The sequence below is a fragment of the Callospermophilus lateralis genome, chromosome 8, assembly GCF_048772815.1.
Source record: "Callospermophilus lateralis isolate mCalLat2 chromosome 8, mCalLat2.hap1, whole genome shotgun sequence".
Lineage (NCBI taxonomy): Eukaryota > Metazoa > Chordata > Mammalia > Rodentia > Sciuridae > Callospermophilus > Callospermophilus lateralis.
In genome coordinates, this window is record NC_135312.1 from 124,098,658 (window position 1) to 124,110,277 (window position 11,620).

Genomic DNA, 11,620 nt, shown 5'->3' on the forward strand with positions numbered 1-11,620 from the left:
GCCCTACTGATCTGGAAACACTAGTATTTAGATGCTAGTTTTTCTGGAAAAACTGACGGAGGGCTCTTCTCCTAATGTTAAAATGTTTTATGACACTTTCTCAAAGTCTTTGTGGGCTATGAGGTAGAAACGTTCCCATTTTATAAAAGAGGAAACTCCACCTTTGTGGTGCCAGTGCCAGCCGCTCAGACTCAGGGTAGCCACCTAGGTTCTGCTGACATGCTTTGTGACACCCTAAACCCCAGATGTGCAGCAGAACCCAATCCAGGTTCTACAGCTGATGATAGGACCCTGTTTCCTCTACCCAGGGCCAAGAAGAGTTACTCAGCATCCAATTCCTCGGTGGTTCCTTAAGATGATACCTTTTTTTCTTTTTCTTTTGTTCTTTATGAAGTACAATTTCATAGTCGGTGTGACCTGTGCTGTTAGTTGCTGGCTCTCTTCTGTAGCTACTATGTGTTTGCCTGACTTCTCCCCTTACAGCCACCTCATGCTTCCAAGCCACCAGAGCAGGAGGCTCGGTTGCCTTAGCAATATTTGTCAGGAACTTTCTATCAAGACAGAGGCTGTCTCAGAGGCAGGCTATGTCAGCGATCCACAGAAAGCCCAGCCCACAGGTCAGGCTGCTGTGTCCCCACAAAAACAATCGTGACTTCAACATGCACTTCCAAAACTAGAGCTTGATACATGTCCACTGAGGACATGGATAGACCCACCCAGAAAATTCCACCCTGAAATAAACAGGAAATGTATTCTCTAAAGGATGTGTTTCCACAAAGTCATTCCAAGAAAAACAAAATGAAGACTTTTCTTTTTATTTATTTAACAAATGACACCATGTGGAGGCAGCTTTTGTAGGAATGAAAGGGAAGAGAAGAAGCTAGAAGGGCCACCTCAGGTTCTTGGTAATATGGAGGTTCAGGTATTCTTCCAGACAGCAGTTTGCAATCCCCAGGCCGCTGAGCACAGTCAACAGAGACAACGTCCTCAGACTCAGCTCCAAACCACTCATCCTGCAGGGGGGACAGGGAAAGGAGTGACCACCTGGGCCACTCTGAGGAAGCTGGGAGCCTTGGCATGTTGTCTACGCTGCCCAGAACACTTGAGTTTTTGCCATTTGAAATTTTTGCTTTGTCACATAAACTAAAGGAGATGCCCAGCCACAGAGGTCAGTTCACTCCTTTGATCACTCAAAGGATTATGGAGACTGGACAAGATGATCTCCCTGCATTTTACAGAGAAGATATGGAACTGTCACAGGACTGGGAAAGTCTGCATGCAGAGCAGCTTCATGCCTGCATCTCCCCATGTTACGCCTCTGTGTGGCCTAGCAAGACCTGACCTCGGGCCACATGGATGACTCTGGTCTCTTGATAGCTCTCGGGATCAGGAAACAAACTCAGGCTTCTCTGCTGCATCTTGCATAAATACAACATGATTGGGTTTTCCTTACCTTTTTTCAGTAGCTTCTGAATATCCCCAGAAGTACTTGTGACGGCCGTATATGTACACCAGTCCCAAAATAGCGGCAAAAACTGTGAAAGAGAAAAAAGAAAGAACACTGCAGCAGTTTTTTAAAATAAGATATGGAGACAGAGAAAATATTTACAAAATGTGTATCTGAAAAAAATATACAATTCAATAATAAAAGAAAAACAACTTTGGGGCTGGGGTTGTGGCTACAGCGGTAGAGTGCTTGCCTAGCATGTGTGGGGCACTAGGTTTGATCCTCAGCACCACATAAAAATAAAATAAAGGTATTGTGTCCAACTACAACTAAAAAACAAAATATTAGGAAAAAAACAACTTTTTAAATGGTCAAAATATTTGAATAGACAGTTCATAGGAAGATAAACCAAAATGCCAATAATCACATGAAAATGTTTTACCAAGATTCAACAGTAGGAGACTGCCCCTTAAAACTACAACGAGGGCCAGGCATGGTGGTGCACACCTGTAATCCCAGCAGCTTGGGAGGCTGAGGCAGAAGGATCACAAGTCCTAGGCCAGCCTCAACAACTTAGTGAGACTCCATGTGACTTAGTGAGACTTGGTCTCAAAATCAAAATTAAAAAGGAATTGGGATGTGGTTTAGTGGTTAAGCACCCTGGGTTCAATCCTTGGTACCAAAAAAACTACAATGACATACCACATAGCTCTATGAGTTTTGACAAGTGTTCAATTCCAACTACATGAAGTTACGGAGTGGGCAAAACTAAATTTATTATGTTACTTGGTGTTCTGATTTGGATGTGAGGTATCCCCCAAAAGCTCACATGCGAGACAATGCAAGAAGGTTCAGAGGAGAAATGATTGGGTTGTGAGAGTCTTAACCCAATCAGTGAATTAGTCCCCTGATAGAGATTAACTAAGTGGTAACTGAAGTGGCTGGAGGAGGTGGGAGTTTGGGTGTGGCTTTGGGGTATATATTTGTATCTGGCAAGTGGAGACCTCTCTCTATGCTTCCTGATCATCATCTGAGCTGCTTCCCTCCACTACCCTCTTCCACCTCGAGCTCCAAGGAATGGAGCCAGCTATCTGTGGATTGAGACCTCTGAAACCATGAGCACCCAAATAAATTCCTTCTCCTCTACAATTGGCCTGGTCAGGTCTTTAAGTTGCAGCAGTGCAAAAGACGACTAAAACACTTGGTCACAAAGATTCTGCACCCACCAGAATGGTGAAAATTTTAAAAGAACAATACAAAGCAGTAAGGGTGTGGGAGCAACTGGAATTCTCATACAGTTTTGTTAGGAATGCAAAATACTATAGCCCTTTTTGGAAAAGTTCTGGTAGTTTCTTAAAAAACTAGACATATTATTGACCCAGTAATTCCATTCCTATGTATTTACCCAAGATAAATGAAAGCATGTGCCCATAAAGACTTATACAAGAATGTTCATGGCAGCTTTATTTGCAATTAGCCAAAAGAATCGATAACCAGCTGTGGTAGAGGCACCTAGTGGACAGTTAGTCAGCAGGGAAAAGACTCCGCTACTCACAACAGCATGGCGACCTCAAGAACATTCTGCTGTGGGAGTAGAGCATTACAAGGTACATGCTGCACAATTCCAGCTACATGAAGTTTTGGCGTGTGCAAACCAAAGGATGAAAAAATCAGAACAGTGTTTGCATCCAGAAGGGAGTGAAAACAGGCAGGGCTTGGAGCACCAGCAGCAAACTTCCATGTTCTGTCCCTCCACAGGGGTTAGGCTCACAGAGACTTGTACACCTGTCAAAACTCATCAAACACTCAAGGTGTGTGAATTTTGCCACATGTGAATTTTAGCTCAAAAAAAAAAAAAAAAAGAAGAAGAAGAAGGATGGATTACAATATGATATCTGGCCATCCTGATGGATGCGAATATCCGCGTCCTCCCTGTGAAGGCCCCTCCCAAATGCAGGCCACCGGAGCCCTCTCATCAGCGTCCATGTGTGGGACTGTGACATGCTGGATGGAATTAAGTTTGCTACTTTAACTTGCTCAAAAAGATTTCTTTTTTTTTAATTTCTACTGTATTCCAAGTGTTATTCTAAGGACTGGGTAAGCTCCCTGCCTTTAGAGGATTTTTTTTTTTTAATATTTATTTTTTGGTGTAGTTGGACACAATACCTTTATTTTATTTATTTATTTTTATGTGCTGCTGAGGATCAAACCCAGGGCCTCGTACATGCTAGGTGAGCGCTTTACTGCTGAGCCACGACCCCAGCCCCTAGAGGGTCTGTATTCTATCAGCAAAGTCAGACATCGAACAAAAGAATGGAGGAGAAAATCCCAGACTTGAAACAGCTGTGAAGAAACTGAAGAGGGAAGGACAGAGAGGAGCTAGAGGAGGCCACCTTCAGAAAGGGCCCTGAGGGGAGGACACTGGTCTGCGGATGCTGCAGGATGAGAAGAGGGGAACCAGCAAAGGGCTGGTGACAGAGACGCTTGGTGTCTGAGGAACTTGAAGGGTTCTACCCTAACTAGTGAATGACTCCCATAAAGCCAAAGAAAATGACCAGGAGCAGCTAATGGGCAGCTGACTCTGGAAGGAAAAGAATGAAAAGAAAATCATAAGATACCCAAGAAGCCCTTTCCTGCCATGCCGTGGGCCTCATTCTGCCCATCACAGGGACACGCAAAGGGTCAAATGGCCGAGTCAGAATCCCATTATCAAAAGGCGCTTCTCTTATTAGCGATTAATATGCCCTCATGTGGGGGAACAGCCACTTCCATTCATGTCGTTAAGGGACAAAAGCATGATTGGAATAAAGTTAAAGAGCCTTTCTCTGAAGGTCATTTGATCTGAAATTCCTTAGTTGACAGTAAAAATTACAAGAGAGAGATGGATGGGGTTTCCTCTGGAAGCAGCTGGATTTGGGTTTCATTCTTAGTAATCAAGTGCAGATATAAATGAGGCCATAAAAGTCACCAGAAATGAAAGGGATTGAATTTCTCCAACCAAGGTGGCCCATGCCGGTCAGACTCCCTACTGAGTGGATTGGCAGTTTGGATAAAGCCTGGAGCTCACCAGGGATCCCGGAGTCAAAGAACAGGGGATGTTTGTAGAACTGCTATCTATAAGCAGTAGCACTATTTTGGGGAGATCCTTCTAAAAAGGTACATAGGACAAATAAATGTCAATACCCCCTCCTAGGACTATTTTCCCTCTATTGGGTAAAAGTCAAGTTAGACAAATTACTTAGCCTCTCTGTTCCTTATCTGTAAAGTAGAAATTAGTTATAGACTCTATATGATGTGTAGGTTGTAAATCCTATAAATCTTATACATGAGACCTAACACTTAAAAATAATGCCTAGCGTGGGCTGGAGTTATAGCTCAGTGGTAGAGCTCTTGCCTTGCACTTGTGAGGTACTGGGTTCGATCCTCAGCGTCACATTAAAAATAAATAAAGATATTTTTTTAAAAATAATAATAATGCCTAGCATAGTAAGTGTTCCATAAATATTAACTATAATTATTCAGGTGACTATTTAATTCTAATAATTTAATTCTAATTAAATTCTTGGATTTGAAGACAAAGCTCATGTTCTTTTCATCCTCTAGTGCCCAGCATATAGTTTGTTCCAATATTTTTTTAATTATTGAATTGAATCACAAGGGTCAAAGTTGGCAAATCTACCACACAGATTTATGCAGACATGGCTTATTTTGCTTAAAATCATTTTCAGGATCAATAACTGTATGGTTGACTATCTGCTCTGTAATTATTTTTAAGCTCCATATTCACTAGAACAGAGTTGACTTGTATTTCATGAGTACCTTCACTGAAGTACCATCCCGCCATCCACAATGTAATCAAGAACACAGGATAAAGCTCCACACAGTCTTGCCTGCGAGGAAAATATAAAAACAGGGGTTGATGTGTGGGAAACCGTGCAATTACGTATTGATTCTTCATTGTAGGTAAAAATCCAGTCTATCCTAACAAAAGTAATATAAATGCAGAAAGAACTTAAATGATCCTTCGTTTAAAATGAATCTTCCAAGGTGGGCCTCAAACATGTGTAAACCTCAAGAAGGGCCCAAATCATTCTCCTACACAGAAGCTACCACTAATAGATATGATTTATGCCTCTTTTCAACATGATAGTTTCCTGAGCCTAAAGATCATTCTATATCTTAGCTAAATCCCAAAAGTTACTTAATTCATATTAAACAAATTTCTTCTCAAAAACTCCTTCACATCCATTACCTTCCACCTAGTGACTTGGAACACTAAAAGATGGTCTTTAAGTAATTCCCCTTGCTGGGCACAATGATGCCCATCTGTAATCCAGCAACTCAGGAGGCTAAGGCAGGAAGATCACAAGTTCAAGGCTAGCCTCAGCAACTTAGGGAGACACTGCCTCCAAATAAAAATTTAAAAGGGCTGGGGATGTAGCTCAGTGGCTCTGTGTGCTCTGTGTGCCCCATGATAACTCCACCTCTGTAAGCTGTCAATACACCCCTGGGCTCAATCTCCAATTGCAAAAATAATAATTATTATTAGGATTATTATTCTCCTAAAACTTCCTGAAGTAAACATATCTAATTTCCATTTATGAAGGAAGAAACTAAGGAGAGCCCAGGCTGACTGATGGCATTGCAGAGAATTAAAAGTAGAGAGTGTCTACCTCTAGATTCCAAAACTCTGTCCTACTCTCTGCTCAAACCTTCTTTATTCATAGAAGACTCAGATGGAAAATTTGCTGCTATTTTAAGTAAATGGGCATAGTAATAATTCCTCTGAACCTAACAAAGAGAAAAAAAGATGACTCCTATTCATCCTCCTCCCTGAGCTCCAGCCCCAAGGGATCTTGGTTAGGTTGGCTGAGCTCTTTGCAGACACCACCACAGAAGTAAGATCTTCATTGTAACAGGTAGAGGGGCTACTGTAGATTCTGGTGGAAGAGTCACAGTCAGTCACAGGATTATTCACAATTGACCCCACATCCCTCCTTAAATAAGCCTCATGGCTCGATACTCAAGGTGATGGGTAATTGACCCAGAAATAGTTGATGCTCCTGTCACCATGAGCTGTCTTTTTTATTTCTTAATGGAAGGAAGGAAGGAAGAGAGGGAAGAAAGGAAGGAGGGAGGGAGGGAGGGAAGGAGAAAACAATTACGAAGCACATTGTCTATAATTCTTCCTTGTCCATAATTCCACAGAAAACATGGACAGGTCAACTCAACCTCACCAGATGAGGTCTCAACACATGGGACTAAAGCTCCCCCACATCTTTCAACCATCTCTTAATGCTGGGCGAGAAAAACGCATAATTAACAAACTCAAGGTTGGTATAAGTGAGTCCATGGCTGATGCAGAATCCTGAAGCACAAGGGGAAACTTTAAACCCCCCAGAAAAAAAACAAGAGCAAGGTCCACCTATGGCTCTCTAAGGGCCCATACGGCAGTGATTGTCAATTCCCTGGAAAATCGGAAATGAGTAATGTAAATGCAAAAATTCTCTCTTCTTGCTTTTCTTATTGTTTGTAAAGCCCAAAAGGCTACTAATGACCCAAGGAAGGTTTCCTTTAGAAAGTCTAATACTCTCAGGAACCAGAAGTCCAACTTTCTAGTACTCAAAGAAGCAACCGAGAATCTTCTTTCTGCTGGTTCTCATACTAATATGATTTTCTCTTTTTGATGATGGTTGTCTTTTTTTTTTTAATTAATGACCGCTTAAGTTTGTAAGTGGTTATGACAGGTTAAGTAAAAATACTTTATAAATTTGTGTACTCGGAATAACTGCAGCTACCTAAAAAATACCCTGGGCTTGCAGCTTCCCGACATTTCCTTTTCCTTGACTAAATCCATTGAACTGTTCTCCGTGAGGAGAAAGAGAGGGCTAGCAAAGGAAGGCTCTAATCCTTCCACCTCGTAGGAATCTTATAGGATCCTTTTTGGACCCTATTAATTGCCCCATTATTTATTACAGTCCATAATGTACCCTCAGTTATCCCAAAAGTAAGGACTAAGTTTTTCCACAACATACTTTAATTCAAAATTGACTATGATATTTTTTAAGTACCTTCAAAAGCATCCCATTTCATCCTTTGGCATGGTTTGGGGGGAGGGACAGGGACATCATATTGTAGATGAGCAATCCATCCAAGCCCCAGCTGCATTGCAGGGGCAGAACCCATGGGCCTGTGGCCTCTTAGGACATCTGTCCACACAGGTTGATGGGTGGGTATGCTTTGGGGTCCCTTACCTGAAAGAGGAAGAAGGCCTTTGGGCAAGAAAGAGAAAAGAAGTGAGGATGGAGGGATAGTGGGCCTTTCCCTGCCCCCAGCCCAGCTGGGGAATGGCTTTCCCTCCTTAACGGAGACCAGCCTAAGAAAGAGGATCATCTTCTGAAACCCTTGGTGAGGCTCCAGACACAGGCAGTGCCAGACGTCGATGACAAGAGACACAGAGTGGGAGAGAGCCAGAGCCCTTACCTCTCCCTGCTGCAGACCCCAGGGCAGCCCCAGGAAGCCCAGTTGCGAAGCTGGCGAGGAAGGCCACCCTCAGGGGCCCTGCGCAGGCCTGGGGCAAGGCCCCTCCCTGCAACTGCTTGCAGCAAGGGCTGAGCTCCTGGGGACATCTCCTGACTCCCAAAAAGTAGCAGGGAATACGAGGAGGCAGGTTCCGAGAGGCTGGTGAGCCAAGCAGGTCAGGAGCCGGGGAGGTGTAGGCAGGATGGGATTGTAACTCCATTTGTGTTCACCGTGGGCAAAACCTGTGGCCCTGGGGCAGGTTGGCACCATATCTCTGCATCTTCCTCTGCCAAGAAGTGGGTCCCTTTGTTCCCTACAAGGAGTTTCCACTGCTGGACTCCCCCTGACCTCATGGCACAGCTGAGCTCGCTGTACTTGCCCGGAGGCCCCTCTGGGGCTGACCTGCCTCAAGCCCTAGTCCCTGTGAGATGTGGCTCTAGCCTTTTCTTGCTGACATCTTTTGGAGATTGAAAATACTTCTCTGCCCACCTGTCAGGGGTCCTGCTATTAGCTGACAATCCTCTTTGCTGCCCACCTGCAGAGAACACCAGGATCCCGTCCCACCTGCTCATCGTCACCTCCCCCAGCCCTCCCCCATGTCATCACATCTTCTGTCACCAGCTCTTCTTCTGAGTCCAAGCCCTGCTTGATGTGGCCCTGTGTGCCCTGTGTGCCCCAGGACAACTCCACCTCCGTCAGCTGTCAGCAGACATATTTCAACTCAAGGGATGAAATTCTGACAAGTCCTCAACAGTCCCATCAGCCACTAATTACAGTTTCATGAACATGAAAATCAATATGGAATCATTTGCAGGAAGCAGACATATCCCATATTCACGTCACAGGGAGCCTCAGAAAACTTCCCCATTGGGGACAGCAAGCAGCCTGCAGCATCCACACATCAGTTGCCCTTCATGTGGGAACAGAGGGCACAGCTGATTCTGACCATCGATGGACAGTCCTCTACCCCGCATGTCCACACTGAGGGAAACAGGCTGTGTCTGCTCATTCTCTGTTCACAGCCTCCTGTGTTCTGAAATTAAAGTCTTCATGGAAAGATTAGGAGGAAGTTATCTTTTGTCACAACATCATGGGCCTCAGAGTCTTTGCAGGGGACAATAACAGAATGAAGCTTTGCTAGAAGGACAGTCGGGGAGTGTCACAAGTGAGCGAGGCCATTAACATAGACCAAACATGTTAGTGTCTCTCCACATGTCAGAATTTATTGAATGACAGCAAATTCGTAAGCTACATTACTTTCATTGGCTTTAATTCACCAAAAATGCTCGTGGTTCATTTGGTGTCATGCCTGAGGTGATCACAAATTCTTTTATTCCATCCCAATCTTAATGTCAATATCAATAGCCCTCAAGTCACATATCCTGCGTCACACAGTGAGACACACAGGTAACAGAAAGGGTTCAGGAAGCCACAGGTGGAGAGCAACTAGGAAGGCAAAGAATCTCTGTAGGTGATCAGATAAGGGTTTGAAGGAACTAGCTCTGCAGAATTATTAAAGAAAGGGTCTGGACGGACAGACAGAAGTTCCAGAGTGACACTTGAAGTATCAATTTGAAGAGGGCCTCGTGTTATCCTCACGGGCAGGAGAAACCACACTGAGCTGAATCCAGGGTCAGAAAGTCGAAAATTCATCCCTGTGGTGACTTTCCTGGGCAAGGCTCATGACAAGGGACAAGGTGAGGAGGTCAGAGGGACTCTGTGTCCATTCTTTTTTTTAATTTTTTGTAGTTATATATGGGCATAATGACTTTATTTTATTTGTTTATTTTCATGGAAAGGAATATTACTTGAGAGGCTAGTGCTCTGCCACTGAGCTACAGCCCCAGCCTTCTGTGTCCACTCTGAGGGGCTCCTTCTTTTGTAGGTCTTAGTGGGGAGAGTATGTCCATTGAGATCGATAACTTCCTTGTATCTGATGTTTCTGGTTTGATTTGAATTGCCCACTGGTCTAAATGTTCCCCATTTGATAAATTGGCACAAATAAGTTATTTCCAATTTGTGCCTGGTGGATGTGCTGAACAGATGGTGGTTGTTTACTTGCCCAAACAAGGTGTGGATTAATTCTACATTGGCACTTGTGCTCCGAGTGGAGTAAGTCATGACGACCTACTGCTTTATAAAGTGGAGTAACTCAGTGTTAGGCACAGGCTGAAAACCCTAGTTCTACACACCAAGGAGTAGCTCAGAGCAGGACACAGCCTGCAATCCACAGGGAGCAACCGTCCTGGTTTGCCTGGACTAAGGACATTTCCAGAATGTGGAACTTCAAGCTCCAAAACCATCTTAGGTAAATTTTCCAGGTTGGTCTGGGACTGAGAAGTTTTTTGGGAGATGAAGCTTTAAGCACAAAAACTGGGAAAGTCTCAGAAAAACTGGGAAGCGTTGGTTACCCCAAGGGACAGTCAGGTAGAGATGGAGATTGAGCAGTTAGAGTTGCTGAAACACTTGTGTCCAAGGTTCCTGTACCCTGGGGGCTCGGGACATGTGGCTACTACAGATTCTGCCTGGGTCCAAGACCTGGGAGCAATGAGGATGTCCCAGACTAGGTAGCATTTGCCATTTGGGCCTAGTCTTAGTGATTAAGTAAACTACAAACTTTGTGTCATTTTGGGAGGGGGAAAGAAATCAAAGTGTGGCCTGGCTGTTCCAAATCTGGCAGTTTCTAAAACACTAGTTTCCAAACTTTTTGCATAGCCCACACAGTTGCCCAGCCACATAAAAATATATACATGTCCTATGTCACAGAGGGGCCAGCTGACAACAAAGACGGGGAAACCGTAGCTATGAAGCCCATGTGGGTTGCATGCCAACGGGAAGTGAGGGTATTAAATATGTCACTTCCAGGCCAAACAGTTAAGTAGCTGTCATGCTAAGCTACCTTTCTGCACCCACAGAGAGAACCAAGAAGACCCTGAGGACCTGGATGGGTACAAAGATGGAGTAACCTGGGCCTTTGTGACCAGGTAGGTCACCAGGGCACTCCCATGGAGAGCCAGACATTAACACCCATTGTGTTAAACCACTAAGAATCAGGGGCATATGACTGGAAAGGAATATTACGTATATTATAAAACACACAATAGAACTAAAGGATGAGATTTTAAGAATAAATAGAAATAGAAGCTCCAATGTTTTCCTCACTCCTTAGTAGATTATTTAGTGTCTTCCTTTGGTGTGAGGGAAAACCCTGGCCTAGAGCATTTATGAATATTTTTTCTACTTGACAAATTTCCAGTGAAAACACAACATGAAACTTCACTTGCAATAGCCTCATGCAGAAAATCAGAACGAACATTCCCCAAAGGAGAAAGCTGACCGGCCCTAGAGAGTTCCTAATCCCAATGCTCATAGTGGGACATCTTTGAAAAAAATAAAGCCGGACCAGGCAATACCAAGGAGGTTTTTCAGGAAGCTTTTCTCCCTCTCCCTTCCCTGGTTTTGCGGAGTCGTTCCAAAGCAGCCACTGCATGCGTTCAGGGCTATGTGTGACGTTCACAGATGGCCCTGGTTGAGGACTTTGGACCCCCACAAGTCTTTGGATTATGACACCATCTGAGGACCAGAGCCACAGGTTAATGTGCTCAGAGAGAGAGAACATGTTGGAGTCCGTCTTTCCATAAGGACCAGGCA

General features: G+C 44.1%; 1 protein-coding gene across 1 annotated transcript; it reads right to left on the minus strand.

Annotated features, from left to right (window-relative positions):
- Nucleotides 1-880: 880 nt before the first annotated feature.
- On the minus strand, nt 881-5,333 carry Mgst2 (microsomal glutathione S-transferase 2). The gene is made up of 3 exons (XM_076865250.2): nt 5,267-5,333; nt 1,454-1,535; nt 881-1,013 (listed from the first exon to the last, which is right to left on the minus strand). Exons 1-3 carry the CDS (start codon nt 5,289-5,291, stop codon nt 881-883), a joined length of 240 nt encoding a protein of 79 aa, XP_076721365.2. The 5' UTR covers nt 5,292-5,333.
- Nucleotides 5,334-11,620: the final 6,287 nt, after the last annotated feature.

Bases quoted from the DNA above. Each gene is read 5' to 3' on its own strand.
- Mgst2 (XM_076865250.2), bottom strand. From the start codon at position 5,291: ATGGCGGGATGGTACTTCAGTGAAG. The intron at 1,536-5,266 runs GTACTCATGAAA...TCTCTTTCACAG, and splicing joins GGGATGGTACTTCAGTGAAG to TTTTTGCCGCTATTTTGGGA. The intron at 1,014-1,453 runs GTAAGGAAAACC...TCCCCCCTGCAG, and splicing joins TCAGAAGCTACTGAAAAAAG to GATGAGTGGTTTGGAGCTGA.